The sequence below is a fragment of the Pelecanus crispus genome, chromosome 1 (assembly GCF_030463565.1).
Source record: "Pelecanus crispus isolate bPelCri1 chromosome 1, bPelCri1.pri, whole genome shotgun sequence".
NCBI classification, from domain to species: Eukaryota; Metazoa; Chordata; class Aves; order Pelecaniformes; family Pelecanidae; genus Pelecanus; species Pelecanus crispus.
This window is the reverse complement of record NC_134643.1, coordinates 11,883,318-11,901,651: the sequence shown is the minus strand read 5'-3', so window position 1 is coordinate 11,901,651 and position 18,334 is coordinate 11,883,318. Positions and strand designations below refer to the sequence as shown.

The window sequence follows — 18,334 nt, the reverse complement described above, 5'->3', positions numbered from 1 at the left end:
CTCCCTTCAGGAACAGCCTAGCCCCAGCGCAGATGCCAGCAGGACTTCAGACTCTCCGACAGTGGATCAGGAATGACCCAGTCTCCCTTCAGAGCAGGGGGACAGACTGGTGGCTTCCTGGACCGGATGGGTTCCTGACACAGGTGAGGTGACAGAACTGACATCAGATGGGGCTTACCCTCCCTGCCCCAGGAAGGCCTATCCTCCAACAGTGGAACCATTCAGGAAAAGGCACATTTTTTTCACACAGCAAGATTTCCCTGTAGATTGTAAAGCAGCACTGTAAAGCCTTACTCAGGAGGGCTGGGGTGGGGGCTTTATCGTGACAAAGCATGGAAGAAAGTCCTGGCAGAAGGCAGGGGGACTGCTGGTACAGGTCTCTGCTTTAGACGAACATGGGAAGAGGTAAAAGGCAGCATGAAGTCAGATACAGAGAAGGAGCATGGACACATTTAATGAGATCATGGGACTCCATAGGTTCAAGGACCATAACTTACGGGCACATTTTGCACCTGAACAATATAAGTGTATAAGGCTTGAGCCAAGTTGACTTCCCTTATAAAGACTAAAGTAGGAAAGTATGACTCTGCTGCCTACATGATTACATGATCATCATTATCATCACCTTTTAGCTAAGATCATCTACAGTTACATTTGTCTGCCCCCACTGAAGCTGAGGTTCTGTACTCAAGAAGAGAGCCTAAGAGGTTCTGTACATTCTGAATAGGGTGTCAGAAGGAAGACAGTGCCCAGCACTGAGTCAAATTCCCTAGAATCTGCAATATAATAAAATACCATGACAACCTTTCTGCAACAAAGTCACAATCTTGTTATCAGGGAGTTTAATGAATATACAGATTTTAATCTGTCTCCTCATAGGTGGACACACATGCCAGTAAAGCCACTGATCTCCTCAAAGACACCTATAGCTCAGGAATAAAAAATGCATCTTATGGATTTGCTGAAGATCTTGAGTATGGCTTCCTGTCCTTATTTGCACTCCTTTTAAGTTAGACTATCAGAAGCAGCATGCTTTGTCAAATCCAGTGCAGATACTAAGAGGCTGAGGAATGGTCATGAGATGTCCGGCTCTAGATTCCTCAGCACAGGAAAGACATGGACCTGTTGGACTGGGTCCAGAGGAGGCCACAAAAATGATCAGAGGGCTGGAACACCTCTCCTGTGAAGAAAAGCTGAGAGAGTTGGGGTTGTTCAGCCTGGAGAAGAGAAGGCTGCAGGGAGACCTTATTGCAGCCTTTCAATACGTAAAGGGGGCTTATAAGAAAGATGGGGACAAAATTTTTAGCAGGGCCTGTTGTGATAGGACAAGGGGTAATGGTTTTAAACTAAAAGAGGGTAGATTTAGACTGGATATAAGGAAGACAGGTTTTACAATGAGGGTGGTGGAACACTGGCACAGGTTGCCCAGAGACGTGGTGGGTGCCCCATCCCTGGCAACATTCAAGGTCACGTTGGACGGGGCTCTGAGCAACCTGATCTAGTTGAAGATGTCCCTGCTCATTGCAGGGAGGTTGGACTGGATGACCTTCAAAGGTCCCTTCCAACCCAAACTATTCTATAATTCTAAGTATGTTCCCAACAGTCTGTTGCAGAACCAAGTGACCATAAACTTGACATTGTGAAATCACAGCATGGATGAATGATCAAGACATGTTTCAGACAATTCAGCTCCATTTTCAGCCTCATCTAGCAAAGACAACATTGCCACCGATTTTCACCCACGAAGACAAGTAAGTTTCTACCATGTTTAATGCAAAAATAGACTAGGACTATGACAAATTTTTTCTGTATCAAAATGAGAATAAGTATATAAGAATGTTCCTTTAATGCAGAATTGAATCAGAGGACTGGTAATAGGAACTGCTCAGTATTGAGTGTCACTTGGTGTAATCTGGCCAAAATTTAAAGTAGAGTTTAAAAGTTGCTACAGTCTATTAGTAGATTAGGAATATAAATAATGTACTGTTTTTAACAGAATAAAACTCCCCTAAACTTTGAGGCCTGATTTCCAATCAGTTTAACTGGATTAGGTTCTGTAGCATATGCCTTGTGAGAAGAAGGAACTTTTCATTGGAAGATTCTGCCATTTAAGTACAAGCAGCACAGCCATCAGAGATAACAAAGTTACAGAAGATAAACAGGAGAGGACAGCTAATACTACACATGAAAAATTAACTGCAGACTCACAAGGAATTCTGCTGAGTACTGTTATGGTGTGCTCATGTATATATATAAGGGTTGTGTAGTGTCTGCTTGATGTTATATTTGTGCCACATTCTTCTGCAAAGTCATTAAATTAGCTATCAAACTGCTTTACATTCAGAGTAAAAGTTTCAAAAAGCTGTTATAGAACTCTAACTGTGGGGCATACACTGGCCAGAACTGCTCCTTTGCCACACCAGTCATGATTTCTTCTCATTAAGGTCCCCAAGGAGTAGAGCATACATGTAAGGATCCATACCAAATTTAAGTATTTCCTCATGTCTGTCTTATTAGAGAAACCAGTAGCAATCTTTATCAGGAATAAGCATTTTGGACAAGAAAATAAAGATCTCAACAAGCTGTTCAGAAAGCACAAGTGTATAATATAACTGTAAGATGAATTTGCTTATCCCAAATAGTCTTCATTTACGGCACATAAATGATACATTTTTTTCTCACTACTTTCTTCCCATTCAACCACAATATAAACTATCAAACCCATCCTCACACATCTCCACAAGCAAATTAAGTACTTTGTTTTGGGATTCATACACAGAAGTAGGCTGGGTCCATTTCCTGGTGAACAGAGTGTAAGACCTCATCAACAACTGCCTGATTAATGATGCACCAAAGAAACCAAGAAACAAAACAATTCTTCTTTTCATAATTTCTTTTACTATAAGCCAGTAAAACTAGCAAATCTAGAGGAAAAAATGATACAAACTGACATTACAAAATGAACATCTTTTCACCATTGCACAGTATTTTTCTGGTTTTGTTTGTTCCTGTAAATGTAATTGCCTGTGTTCTTATCTTACCTCATCTTGGGACTTGACCAGTGTTTCAAACGTTTTTTCTCCACTTTCTCCATCTATCATTTTTTTCCGAATCTATTGGCAAGAAAGAAAAAAAAACCCAAACCCTAAGTGTTGCATGTAACATGAATAATCTTCAGTGATTCAAAGTATTTCATACAAACACAGAAAATGGTAATGCATACAAAAGTCATAGCTCTTAAAAAAAAAAAAGTTAAGTTTACAATTTTCGGATTCTTCTAATTAGAAGTTGCCTTATCCAAATATATATTCAATCAGTAGAGTTATGAAGCAACAATTCTCGTATACTTTGCATAGCAAGACCATCCCATAAAACCACTTGAAGTTGGGCACTAGAGAGAGTTCTGTGTGGGTGAATTCTGTGTGGGTGAGGAGGAGTTTTATCTAGCATTTCTCATGCTTTCCAGCACATCTGTGTGATTCTGGTAGCAGCAGTGATTCACAAAAACATTTTTATACCAGTCCGAGAGTAATTCCTCTCCAAAGCAGGAGTTTCAAAGAAACTTAAGGCAGTATTTAACAGATACCAATAGTGTCATTATGAAAGAACAATTTCAAACAAAGTGAAAAAAAAGGTTAAAAGAATGTAAAATGTTTAAACCCCCTTCGTTTTCTTTCACAAAACTAACAAACTTTTTTTAAAATTCTGATTTCTGAATGTATTACAAAATTTGTAACTGAAAAATATACAGAGGATTTAATTTGTTGTCAACACTTAACTTTATTTCTCAGTTCGCTCTCTCACCACAGTAATAAGCTTGCTTTAGTAAGAGATGAGGAAATACTTTTAAAATATTTCAGGTAATATATTAATATCCTATTAAAAAGTGTTCTGTTCTGAAAAATTTACAAGCCCCTTCCCCAGGAATTGCCACTTAATGAAGAAGAATTATTTAAAAAGCAATCATGGTGTCTTTCAAAATGAGAGGAATATAATGCATTGCCCTTGACCGATGACTTCATTGGTCTATACAGTCATCATCTTGACAAATTTAAAATTGAAATTTATAAAAAATAGATTCCCATTCTAAATCTAGAACATTTACTGCTTTTCAGTTATTTTACAGTGAAATACAATACAAACGGGTAATCTCACCTCAACTTTAATATCATTTTCCAATTCAGCATCTAGAAAATCCAGCGTAACAGGCTCCTGGGATTTAGGATTCTGAAGCAGAAGATATTGAATGATCAAATAATAAAGACAGAGTGCTGTAATGTTACAAATCATTCTAATCCCTTCATTTCTAAGTAAACTACTTAACTGGGCTTACTTACCCATCTATTTTAATCTCTTATAGCATGATGAATTACCAGTGGCCCTTTCTCATTTATTTTATTTCATTTCATTCGATAGAGAGGTTAATTGGACAAGTGAAAATCAAATTAACACTAACAGCTAGTGTCTGTCCACAGTCTGTCGTATATGGGGTTCATGCTGGGAAGCTGCTTCCCCTACTGCTGGTATGTCACACACAGTAATGGTGGGAGAAGACGCATCAGAGGAAACATCAGATATGAATCTGTCATTAGGTGATCTGCCTTCGAGAAGGGAGAGGGAAATTTGAGAGAGTTTTCCAGCTGACTGGTAAGATGGGATAATTGCACTCTTTTGCAATTTTGCCAAAAGCAGACTACAGGCTTGCTGTTATGAGGTGGGAATGGACTACGGCTCGAGTCAAAGACACAGCAATTACAATAAAGGATTTCTTCATTATAAGAAAACAAAGATCACTTTTATTGTCACATTACAGGACTTCCTTGAGAACCTTTCAGTTTTGAATGCATTTCTCTTGACATCAGTACTGTTATTTTAATTTAAGAGATGGAAACCTGTAGCACAAAAATACTGTAACCTAGCAGCTTCAAGACCTAAAGAATGTACATGATGTTGACCCTCGACTATGGAGCACAGAGAAGTTTGGTGGTATGTATCTGTAGTAATCCTGATCCCATAGAAGTGTGGGAAGACCACTGTAGCTCTGCTGAACCAGCTAAGGCCACCCTCCAGCCTCTACTCCCTTCTCATTTGCAGTCTGCATTTACTTGGACAGAGCCACCTTCCATACAAGTTGTCAGGAATCTGGCTCTTTTTTTGAGTAATTTTGGCTAAGGCCCATTGACTTTATATAACATGTGGGGTAAAAATCCTCGATCCTCATCACTCAGTAGTTATTTAATGCACCCACCTAAAGAAGGATCTTCAGAAAAAAAGAGTATGGGGATATACGATTGTATTGGGTTTGCGTGGCAAGGTTTTGGTAGTGGGGGGCTACAGGGGTGGCTTCTGTGAGAAGCTGCTAGAAATTTCCCCCATGTCCAATAGAGCCAATGCCAGCCACCTCCAAGATGGACCCATTGCTGGCTAAGGCCGAGCCAACCAGCGACGGTGGTAACACCTCTGTGATAACATATTTAAGTAGGGGGAAGAAAAACCCCACAAGCGGGCATAAACAGCAGCTGGAGTGAGCAGTGAGAATATGTGAGAGGAAGGACTCTGCAGACACCAAGGTCAGTGAAGAAGGAGGGGAGGAGGTGCTCCAGGCACCAGAGCAGAGATTCCCCTGCAGCCCCTGGTGCAGCCCCTGGTGAGGCAGCTGTGCCCCTGCACCCATGGAGCTCCACGGGGAAGCAGATCTGCAGCCCGGGGAGGACCCCACGCCAGAGCAGGTGGATGTGCCCGAAGGAGGCTGTGACGCTGTGGGAAGCCCACGCTGGAGCAGGCTCCTGGCAGGACCTGTGGACCCATGGAGAAAGAAGAGCCCTCACTGGAGCAGGTTTGCTGGCAGGATTTGTGACCCTGCGGCAGACCCAAATTGGAGCAGTCTGCTTCTGAAGGACTGCACCCTATGGAAGAGACCCACACTGGAGCAGCTCATGAAGAACTGCAGCCCATGGGAAGGACCCACGTTGGAGAAGTTCATGGAGGACTGTCTCCCGTGGGAGGGACCCCATGCTGGAGCAGGGGAAGAGAGTGAGGAGACTTCCCCCTGAGGAGGAAGGAGAGCAGAGACAACGTGTGATGAACTGACCGCAACCCCCATTCCCCATCCTCCTGCGCTGCTCGGGGGGGAGAAGGTAGAGAAAATTGGGAGTGAAGTTGAGTTGGGGAAGAAGGGAGGGGTGGGGGGAAGGTGTTTTAAGATTTGGGTTTATTTCTCATTACCCTACTCAGTTTTGATTAGTAATAAATTAAACTGATTTTCCCCAAGTCGAGCCTGTTTTGCCCGTGACGGTAATTGCTGAGTGTTCTCTCCCTGTCCTTATCTCGACCCACGACGTTTTCGTTATATTTTCTCTCCCCTGTCCAGTTGAGAAGGGGAGTGATAAAGCGGCTTTGATGGGCACTTGGCAGCCAGCCAGGGTCAACCCACCACAACTATTTAACCATTTAAATCTGATAATTTAGAATAGAAGATGAAAAAAATCCAGTTTTAGTAATTTATTTTGATTGATAATAATTTGCTTTGTGTAATGGGATAGCTCATACATGAAAGAATGTCAAGGCCTAGTTTTATCAGTAACTGAGCGTTGCTTCTTATATGATTAGCAACAGAAACATTGTCATTAGCTGATACTATTATTTAAAAACTAGTGTAAATTCTGGTAATGACATTTTTAGAGGATTTCAGTGATTCAGCTATACTAACTTATTTACAGGGCAGACTAAAGTCCTTACTTTCAAAATGATGATTATATTCCTTCTATCCTAACATTCTTTGGCAAGGGTACATGACAAATGTACATGTGACTATTCTGTAAAAGAATGCAAGAGTGTTTCATCACAATTTATGTATGTATTTCCAGTTTGTACTGGAAGAAAGTAAAGTCCTGAATAGCTGGTAAAAGATGCCTTAATATAATAGTCTGGAGCATTAAGAGCTTATTTTCAAGACTGTAATATAGAATAGTGTTAGAAGACAAAAGATTTTCCTTTGTATTCTTGAGGAACAAATGTACATGTTTCTGAGTACATGGAATCATTCCTTTCCTTAGCAAGTAAGACTTACTGTCTGCTAAGAGAAAGCCCATAAATTTATTCTCAGAGAATATGCACTGGAAAGATTTCAGACAAAGATTCTGGATATTGCTTTTAAATGTCTACTGATAACTTCAAAGAAATTTTTATGTTCCTATTTATACAGGACAGATAAAACTAATAATTTTAATAGAATAGTATTAATATATGCTCTCTACTAACTCAAAACAGTTTAATCATTGTTATGCAGTTGCTTTTTTCCCCCCAACAAATCCACACTCTCAAAACAAATAGCAAAAGGCTAAAATGAATAAATAAATAAATAAATACATTTTCTTACATGCAATGGATAATGAATAGCATGGTCAAACCCAAACAGCATGCATGAAGGCATTGGCATGGCAGAGGAGGCATTTGTGAAGTTCACATTCCATTCCAACACACAAAGGAACAGAGAAGAAAAGAAATGGTAAAAAAAAGAAAAAAAAAAGCCATCACATCAAATCAAGGTCAATATTCATTTCAAATGATAACCTGGGCTAGCCATAGTTAAGGAGTCCCAAAGACAGAACAGTCAACTTTAACAGGCTGTCAAAATTCAAGTAGATATTAACTGTTTGCTCTTGTTCTTTTTCAGACTTACATTATATCACAACGCATTCTTTATAAGGTACTTATTAATGACTTTTAATAGATGAAGAAACTAAGCACGTATATTATGTGATGTGCCTGAGGCACAAAGAAATCCATTAGAAATTAGAATAGAAAATTTCTAGCCCCATACTTTAAATGGAAGACTATGTGCCCCGCTTTGTCTTTTTCCCCCAAGAATGTGTTTTTACCAGTATTTGGGCTCCATAATGTTTTCTTCCAAGGTTGCCATTTAGTGGGGTTTATTCCAAGCCATGAAGAAACAAACTTACTGTTCAGTTTGCTCTTCTCTTTATCCAGTCATGCACGCAACATGACTGGAATAAGCGCAATACCACCACATTCACCAGCACAACTTAATAAAACAAAACAGAAGTAAATCACTAGCAATGAAGCATGCAAACAAAAGGAGTGCAATCCATTTTCAGCATGACAAATAAAAGCAAAGATCTATTACTTCAATGACAAATCAAGAAGGAAACAAAGAAAGAAAGAACTGGTGCAGCAACATAAAAAAAAAAATCATTAAAATGTTGTCATTGTGTATTTTGGGAGGTCAGTATTCTCACAAATTCTATGGAAGGCCTTCTTTGCTGAGTTGCAGGAGCCTAGCTCCTACTCATACCTGCAGTACTAATGAAAACACAGGCTGTTAGGCTTTTAAAATAGACGATGGCAAGAAAGCAGCAAAAGCCTGGGCCCCAGAGGGAGACCCAGGAGCATCTGGAATGGATGGGAGCCCAGCGCTTTTCTACAGCTGCACCTTGCTGGGCAGCCAGCACAGCCAGGCAAACCCACCAACAGCCAAATCATACCAGAGCACGCTGAGGAGCCAGGGCTGCTCAGAAAATTGAGATTTTTTTATGTTCCAGTGCTGCTTTCTCCGGTGCATACACAAAAAATCTAGCCCAGAGGTGGTCTTCTACATGTGGTATAAACACAGCCACTCAAGACTTGCTGAAATCACTGACTTGAATTAGATCAGGATTTTACACCATGTTTTACTGGTGGTGTTATGCAAGCCACCGGTTTTGCATTATATATTGCCATTTATGTAAGAAATTAACATGGTATACCGTACCTAAATTTGTTATTTTGCTAGTTACATAGTTAATCTATTCCTTTAATGATTTTTAAGTTTTCATTAAGTATTTTCTGCTCAGGGATTGCATTACATAAATGTTACTTATTTCCTTTTCTCTCATCGGGTTAATGGCAGTTAATCCTCAGGAGCTGGGTTTGCTAAACCGAGAAACATGATGCAAATAGCAGATAAAACATATGTCTTGCTCTGACTTCCCCAGAAAAAAACTAAAGACTACATTCAAATTCTGTAATGTTATACAGCATTACAGCATACACGGTACAATAAAACTTGGCAATAAAGTTGTAAGGATAATCTTCTCTTGACTTTGGGTTTATGCAAGCAAAGCCAGCACAAGTAGTCTCTTTTTTTTTCCAGTCTTCAAATTCATTTCAAGATCTGAAGAATAATTTTTACAGCACGGCTCTAATTAGCACCTATTAGTAAAGCACCATAATTTAATGGAATGCCCTTCACTACAGCCAATAACATGTTTTCTATTATTTAAACAAGGAAGGATGCAAGCTTCATGCTTTGGAAGCTGTTTGTCAAAGTAAACAGTTCTCTAGTTAGATTTTTCCTAGTAAGCAGGGCAGAAGCTTTCTAATTGTATTTCCAGGTCTATGCATTCTAATGCACTAATCACCTCCATCCAAAGTTACCTGTACATTGGGTCTCCTTTTTCTCAATTTAACTTTTGGTATGCCCACACCAATTTGCTGAAGTAACAAAAAAGCAGTAATTTATATTTTTACACTATTAGTAAACAGCCTACTTATCAAATTGAAGTCTTCCCTCAACATCTATACTTTCCAGTACACATTTACTGGAAGCAGAGACTAGCCCTCATTCCGATCAAGAGTTCTGAGCTCTCTGTCAGAATCACACACAGATTTTGTCTAGGGAAACAAAAACCAGACAGATGTTAAATGATGCGAATTAAGTTAACAGAGAGCTCTCCCTCCCCCATACTCTTCCAGAATTAAAATATAGAATGAGAAGAGTGACACTTTTTGTTTACTGTTATATCTCCTCTTAAAACTATCTTCTTTTACATTTCTTTCAAAACCATAAACCATAAGACAAAATACTGGACCCTGCTGAAGGCATCTAGAATTTTATAATTACCATTAAATGGATTTTGATCAGAACCATAATGAAAGTAAAGGATGATAATTTTTAAAACAGATTCAGAACAGATTTACTGTTTTCACATCTTACCTAATTAAGACTAATCTTGTTAACATATGCTTAATGCACTCACTTCAGTGACTATGTTTATTTGGTGGGATATCTACCTGTTCTCTCCCAGGACAATGGCAAAAATACACACACATACACACACACAAAGAAAATTGGCAGAAAAACATAAAGTTAAGCATTTTAAAAATGTAAATATAACTAATACACAAACTTGAAAAATGGTATTTTAAGCAGTTTCAAACTATTACACTGAAAGTTAAAAAAAAGTTTCCTGTGTTATGCTTTGATGTAGTTTTCATGTGCCAATAAGAACATGATGGGAAAGTTCTGAATGATTTTAATACACTTTTGAATCTGCCTTTTGTTAAAGTTTCTCAGTTGTGCAAATAATTTTACAAGTTCTAAATTTCTAGGGGCTTCTTTTTGTGAGATGATACTGCAAGACAATATTTCAAAAAATTGTGTTGAACCAGTTGTGATTTGAGGTAACAGATTTTCAGAATGAAAGCAGAAGACATTCAGAAGGGACCATTGGAAGTTTAATACATCCTCACCTCTACAAAGGTAAAGACATAGTTATGTTTTAGTTTACATCTATTGAAAAATTGCTGGCAAAGAGTGTTAAGATGTTTGTTAATAAGTTAACAGCTACCAGGAGGTTCAACTAAAATTAATATGACATGTTAAAGAAAGTCCATGAGTTCTAAGTATATCTGTCTTTGTATTGTACCTTAGTTTTAAAACGTAGTTCTTGTATCAGTCTGAATAGCATGCACCACCCCACACAAACTGGGAGTGAAAAAGTCTAGACTGTGTAACTGTTAATAACAACAATAACAATGATAATAATGCATATGCTTAATAGTACATCTAGACATTATTCTACAACATCAAACGTATAACTAATAAAATAACCTTTTTTAAACATACGCTAAATCAAACATTTGAGCAGTATGTGAAAGCATCTCTGGAATTCCATATACTTTTAAGTAGAAAACTACACAGAGAAACCATGACAATTAGCATCACAACCCATCTCAGTCTGCCTATATTTAATTGGTATGAGCAGAGTTTTTCACTCTCTAACAAAGGTTCATTATTCTCCAGCGTTACGAGTTTACACTGCAATATAATAGCACATATGAGATGAACAGAATGTATATCCATGTTCCGCATAAGACTGTGCCTAAACCAAGAATACTGCATTGCTTCATTTTATGTTCCTTCTGTTAACAAAAAGATAGTTTTGTTTGCATATAAGGAAAAGGTAAATAGACCACTCGCCATCATCTGCATTTCTAGTAATCTCTAATGAAGAAAAGATTTGATCAGTAATGATGTATGTATTTGTCTCAGAATAATTCACCAAGCAAAATCATCAAATCAAAACTTTCATCTTTTAACATATGAAAACCTAATGCATATATCCAGAAACTGAAGTTCTTCTAAATTATGAAGACTATATAAAAACATTCTTTTCCTTTTTTTTTTCTTTTATTTTTAAAAGGGTCCTTTCAAAATAAATCAAAAGGGATATTTCATCAATAATTAAGATAAAGTTATTCTTTCTCTTCTTCAGAAGCATTTTTTTTTCTTTCTTCTTTTGTTACACAATTGGCAAGAGATTTCAAACATATTCATTACTTCACCAGGAAATTAATTAAAATATTCATAATGCTGACTTCCCCCAGCTTAAGAATTATGTGAATCACTAAAATATGTAGAGGAATTCTTCATTTCTTTTTCTGTCTTTGACAGTTAAAGACGGTGAAGTAGTGAAAAGGGGGTCTGCTATCCCTCTTGGAGCTATGATAGGACCTTCTGGTGAAGAAACAAGAGAGGACAGTTGCACAGCCAAGAGGTCAAGGACTTGCTGCTATTCTGCCACAGGAACACGGCTGGGAGGAATAAAGTGATGGATATGCATCCAATTTACAAAACCCCCAGTATTTCCATGCCTAAAGGCAGCAAATACTGTCTTCCATTACTTAAGAAGTTTCTCTAAAGTGTACTAAGTGCTAGAAAATAACTTGGAGTAGGGGTGCCACTAAAAGCCTTACTAGCCTTGTTTGCCTGTGTATTGACAGCTTGCATTTATCTTGGCCATGTATTGCTCAAACCATCTTAATGAGAAATTTAATATTGACAACTGAACTACATGGATATATAGTTTGGTCTTACAGTGATTCAATATTATTTCTAATGTTTTATCTGTAAATAATCCATATGTTTCTCTCAATTTGAAGAGGTTTTTTTTTATTTTTAGTTAATTATATTTTAACTTTGTTGTTTATGTAATGCTGCATTTGTGCACTATAAACTCAAGAGACAAAATTTGCCGAAAGTATGTTTCTAATGGCATTAAATTACAAGCATTTTCAAATATTCCACTAAACAGAAGATCATTTGTCACAGAAAAACTCTTTGCTAAAACAAAGATTAAAGTTCTGATTTCAGAAAAAAAATCATCCATTCATGTTGAAATACCTCATCAAAGCCAGGGAGGCAACTTATTTAAGAAGATACATGTAATGTAAGAGTCCCCACAGGGGCAGGACTACAGTTAATGGATATAAAGCCAGACTGAAATCTTGGGTTTAAATTTTCCTGAAATTTGAGGAAAGTTGAGCCCCAATCAAATTTAGATGAGTATTTCATCTTTAAAGATGAAAGGCCTCTCTCAAGTTGAACTACTAAAAAAATCTAGCATTCTGGGAAAGTGCTTGGCTAGATCCATCACAACTCTGCAGCTCAGACTTCACCTCTGGTAAACAGAAAATAAGCAAATAAACAAATATGAAAATACAAGTTAAATATATTGTGTTTTCCCCTGATTTCTGTGCTTTTGCAAGTATGAAAGTTTCAATTTCTGAAATGAGAAAACATCACAAAGTAAGCATTTGCACTAGTAAACTCCTGTTTGCTTCGAGAACATCTTGTAACACACTGTAAGTTCTTCACAATTATATTAGAGCTATCTCTAGTTGTTTTTATTTTAATAGGTGTATTAAAACACTTATTTCACAAACACAAATGTGTGTGTAAAATATACATCTTTTTTATTTTATTGATAACCAAATTCAATACAAGCCAGTGATGGTCTTTGTACTGACTAAAGTGGATTTGGATGAAGCCATGCGTGCACCACAGATTTTCCTGACATCCCCACAACTGAGAAATCTTTACTACTGCTCTCTGGCACTTTCAGTGGATCGTAGATGTTTCTGTTATTCCTGACAACGTCCCTTTATTACAGAGAAATAAGTTAGAAGGTTTTTCATACCTTTGGTTGGAGATTGGGATGAAGTAGCACATACCCATTAGGATCAATTGCAAAATAGTATCCATTTGGACAAAGCTGAAAGAAAGAGATGAATGTAAGCATTACAACATTTTAAGTAATAAAGAAAGATTAATTAATGATTTTCAAGCAATGATCACATTGAGGAAACTACATTGCTTCAGGCATCATGAAATACGTGAGATGAACACAGAAAAGATAATTTCTTAATATTTACTCTTATAGAATCATAAACTTGGAGAATAATTTAGGCTGATGGGACCACTGGAGGTCACCTGGTACAACCGTTCACTGAAAGCAGAGCTAACTTCAAAATAAGATCCAACTTGGAAGTTGGACGATGTTTCAAAGGGTATTTGAATACCTCCAATGGCAATTCCACAACCTCTCTGGGCAACCTGCTCCAGTGTTTAACTACCCTCACAACGATTTTTTTTTTCCTTATTTGCAGTTGGAACTTCCGTTGCCACAGCTATGTCAATTGCCTCGTCTTTTGCTATAAACCTTCAAGAAATGTCAACGTCCATCTTCTCTATAGCTCCCATCAGGTAACCCATCAGATTTCTTCTTCAGTCTGAACAAACCCATCTCTCTCAGCGTCTCCTGGTATGCCACGTACTCCAGCCCCTTGGCCAACTTAGTGGCTCTGCACTGGACTCTGTCCAGCATGTCAGTGTATTTCTTGTACTGAGGAGATCAGACTTGGACACAGTATTCCTGATGCAGCTGTTCACTGCACAGCTGGCCTTCTTTACTGCAAGAGCACACTGCTAACTTATGTTCAGCTTGTCCTCCAAGGACCCCTCCATGACCCCCAGGCCCTTTCCTGCCTTTTGAGGCAGTCTGTCCCAGTCTGTACTGTGGCATGGGATTATTCCATTCTAGATGCAGGACTTTGCATTTGCTTTTGGTCAAATTCGTGATGTTCCTTTGCTTCATCAGCTGTTGTTTTCCACAGTACTAGTTATTTTCTTAGAAATTCCCTAGCTAGATGTCTTAATATATAAATCAATCATACTGAGTAGGGTACAGACATGTACATAAAAGAAATTTTCTATAAAGAATTGCTCTATAAAAATACTAAGTATTATTATTAGATGAAATGATTGTGTACTCCACACTGTGATAAGAACCAAACACTCAACTAAACAGCAGTGCCTTAAGCTACAGGAAAATAATTACTTGGTATATATCCCCCAGTGTAAAAGTTAGTTTTTACAGATGCATCCTGATGGACAATTCACACATATATGGCTGGAGAGAAAACAGTCAGAAAATCTATCACAATGGAAAAGAATATATGAAAAGAAGCCTGCTGGTATTTTGACTCACATCCAGTCATTGCTGCATGACTTATGAAAGAGCATGCAAAGAAATCATACATAAATCAGGCATAAAGAGAAACCACCAATGCAAACAGCTTACCGTAAATCGGGGTGTCAGTTTTTTTATGTCCTCCAAAGAGACATCAACCCCCATAACTCCAAGAATCAGCTGATTCTGGTAAGATTCCAAAATGTTAGAAAGTGCTTGAGATATTCACAATGCAGAATAACTGCAACAGTCAGTGAATTTTGATTTTGCCTTCGTCTCTTGTTTGACAGATACTACTTGAAAAGTTGCCTGTTTACTTATGTTTCTATTCTAAATATTTTAAATAATATCCAAGTGATTCAAAATAACATTCAATACATTCAGAATTTAGTATAGAATATGAAAACTGTTTACAAAATTAATATGGATGCTTTCCTGGATGAATAAACAATAAATGTAAGAACAAAACAGGTGAAAGCAAAAGTGATGTGTTAATATTGCCAATGATGTAGATACTAAATTACTAGTACCAATATAGACCTACTATTGAATGCTTAGGTTAGGCAATTGATAAGTGAGACCTCAAAACAATTAACCTATTTTGGCTCTGGTATAATGATGAATTAAAAAAAAAACAAAACAAAACAAAAAAAAAACAGTGACTATAACAATAATCAGCATTTGAAATCAGGGACACAGGCACTACATTTACTTCACTTGTAATTTATTTTCCTACTACAGAAAAGGGGAGCAGTCATTTGCATAGTGTGACCTGAATCCCTTCTCCACATTAAATAAATTTGGAATATGCATTGGAAGATGCATCTTGCAGTCTGTAACCTAAAGTTCATGTAAAGACCTAAGTTGAACAGATTCAAGTTTTCCTCTTGTTCCATCCAGGTCCTCTGTACTAGACCACAGCTGTTTTACTTCTCAGAAAAGCATCCTTTGATAATCAGTAGTCTCTCACTTTGCAACCAGGCTCAGTGAATTCCAGGCATTATCTTGTAGATAAGATTATGAAACCTTTTTTTGTTTTGTTTTGTTTTGTTTTTCAAGGGAAACTAAAAGAACTATTCTGAAAGTAGATAAAAGAAATGGTAGTGATCAAATTCATATTTATTCATTCTAAGTCTATGTAATATCTGAGAAACTGAATCAAAAAATATCTTGTCTAAACTTCTGTATATTTTTACCTGAATGAACAGGAATATCACATCAAATGTACAGTATATTACCACACGCTGTAAAGCCTATTCTAGGTCTGATTTTAAAAAAGCAACATTTTGATTTTGCAAAAAGGACATAAATTAATTTCTTATGAGACTGTAATAGGGATGGTGAATTGTATTTAATACTTAGTTTTTAATCTAAGTACACAGTGCTATTTTCTATTATCATTACAAACAATTAACTTAAAGTCTCTACATCATTGCCTTTTACCCTGAACTGTCATAGGTTCACAGACTTGTTATAAATATGTCTGAGCTTCCTCTCTTGGCAAGGCCTGAATAATATCGTCATATACTTCCCATCTATTGAGCACTTAATGCATTCCCACTGCCACCAGGTCACAGAGACAGATCAATGAATGTCACACCCTGAAACTCAGAACTACAAAAAGGGTGATCTGCATTTTCTTGTTCCCAGCAGGTTATGAGGCAACTCGAGATGACCCCTTTGTTTCTGATGTACAGGACAAACTGTAGAAAGCTCTATGGAAATACACATTTTTCAAGGAGTTTAGCATTAAATTTAATTCAAATAACTGTTGGTTTTGTTTTGGGTTTTTGGTTTGTTTTTTTATTTTCTTTAAGTAACAGCTTACTATTTTCCCATTTTGTTCCTTTGTTAGATTGAAGACAGGTAGAGTTCCTGTAATCACAAGGCCCAGCTCCTAGGAAATAATCACATATAGAGGGGAGAAAAAGACTTTTTAGTTAAATAACAAATATTGAACTACAATATATTAGATCAATCCAGGGATTACTGTAGACAAACACTAGATTAGAGTACTGACTTTTAGTTTGTAAAGAAAGAAAAAATAGTACTACATAATTAATAATAAATACTACTGCATAATTTTATGCATAGAAAGTTAAAATTACATTTTCGTGTCCATGTGTTAGTGAGAATAAATTGCTTTTTAAAAATAGATGGTGTGCAACAACTTAGGATATAATAGTTTAATAAAAACTAAGTGTTATGAAACCATGGTTACAGATACAGTTCCCACTGTACTAAAATCTCCAGATAGTAGGGGCAAAAAAGAAAAAAGAAAGAAAGAAGAAAGCCAAACCAAACTTAAAGATAGTAAATAGGTAGGCAACAAATGCATACAGGCAAAAGCAACAGAAAAATCCAACAGGTAATACTACTACTTTTCATATCATCGCTACTTTTCAATGGCTTGCAATAATGTTCATCATCAGTTCTACAAAATCACAGTCTCTTCTGGTGCTGAGGCAAGGGATTTGCACTTATTTGGGAAGATATAAGATATTTGTTTATTCTTTTATTAACAGTCACAAATCATACTGAAAATAGGATCCAGAAAAACATACTTTTAGATAGCCTGAAATTTTTTTTTTCCATCCTAAATTGTCCGCAGGCAGATTTCTACCTTTTTTTGTCCTAATGTTTGTTTTTAATTTCAAATTTTTCACCTGCACTGATGCTTACTCCTTCCATGTATTTTAGTGAGGAACCATATCACTTCTCTGCCTTTGTTTCATCAGAAAAAAACAAGCTAAAATACTTTATTAATCCACTCTGGTGAAATCAGTTCTCCATTTGCCCAGTTTAGCAGCACCTTTTTGAATTTTAAATCATCCTTCATTAACTTAAGTTTGTGTATCAAATGAAAGGTGATGAGATCAGTTAGTAACATTACAAGCAAGGTGAAGAGAAGAAATGGACTTTTTAGGAGACTAAGACAAATGGAGATGAATCAGAATAAAAGAGGTGGATATTTTTTAGAGTGAGAATTGAAGAGATACATAATGAAACAGGAGGGGTATGTATGGGGAATAACACCCTCTCCCCCCCCAAAAAATGTACAGTTAGAGAGGACAATAATTGTGAATAGATTATGACTAACTAGTAAACCTAAAAGCATCTGAAAATTCTAGGATTATCTTGCAGAAAGTGAGGGCAGAGCAACGCTGTAACAGAACCTGAAGGAACAGGGCAAGAGAAAAGGTGTGAACTGCCACAAATACATCAAATTATTAAAGGCAGTCTTGAAAGACAGCATCAAATTAAAGTATCTCTTCAGGATTTCATAACCTGACCTTAAGCTCAATTCAAATGTGGTCTCATGTAATACACTTTGCATTATTTAGGCGTAGCCCCAAAACACCTGCTGGACAGTTAAGAGAAAAAGGATAGTCCAGTGAGGCACAAGCAGAAGGGCAAGCCCTACAGGAGGCAATTGCTTTATGGAATTTAAGATGAAGAACCAGACAAGTTAGTCCCAATCCCTTCTAAAACCAAGAATCAGAAAAGGCTCCAGACTGGTTTAGATACACCTGTGCCTTTATGCTCTCATCTGTGATGAGAAAGTCCACAAATTTCAGCCTTTACCTCAACAGTTTAGCTGAGGTTGGTCTTCACTTAATACATATATTAGTAAAAAGAACATCTCCTACTTTTTATATAAATATATATGTATGCACACACACAAATACAGATATAATTATATATACACAAACACACATTCTTGAAGGAAAGACTGAATGAGC

The 18,334-nt window shown here is 37.1% G+C and overlaps 1 protein-coding gene across 6 annotated transcripts in view; it reads right to left on the bottom strand.

The window, feature by feature from the left end:
• The window catches only part of CACNA2D1 (calcium voltage-gated channel auxiliary subunit alpha2delta 1), a 451,440-nt gene that overhangs the window by 37,626 nt on the left and 395,480 nt on the right, over positions 1-18,334 (bottom strand). For 3 of the 6 annotated variants that reach the window (XM_075713027.1, XM_075713021.1, XM_075713014.1), the window contains exons 16-20: positions 16,420-16,488; positions 14,703-14,777; positions 13,260-13,334; positions 4,156-4,227; positions 3,042-3,113 (exon numbers count right to left, since the gene is read on the bottom strand). In XM_075713027.1, the coding sequence (XP_075569142.1) occupies positions 3,042-3,113; positions 4,156-4,227; positions 13,260-13,334; positions 14,703-14,777; positions 16,420-16,488 (363 nt within the window). Of the gene's footprint in view, positions 1-3,041; positions 3,114-4,155; positions 4,228-7,378; positions 7,476-9,435; positions 9,493-13,259; positions 13,335-14,702; positions 14,778-16,419; positions 16,489-18,334 lie in introns of all 6 variants that reach the window. The other 3 variants (XM_075712994.1, XM_075713008.1, XM_075713002.1) reach the window with 3 other exon arrangements.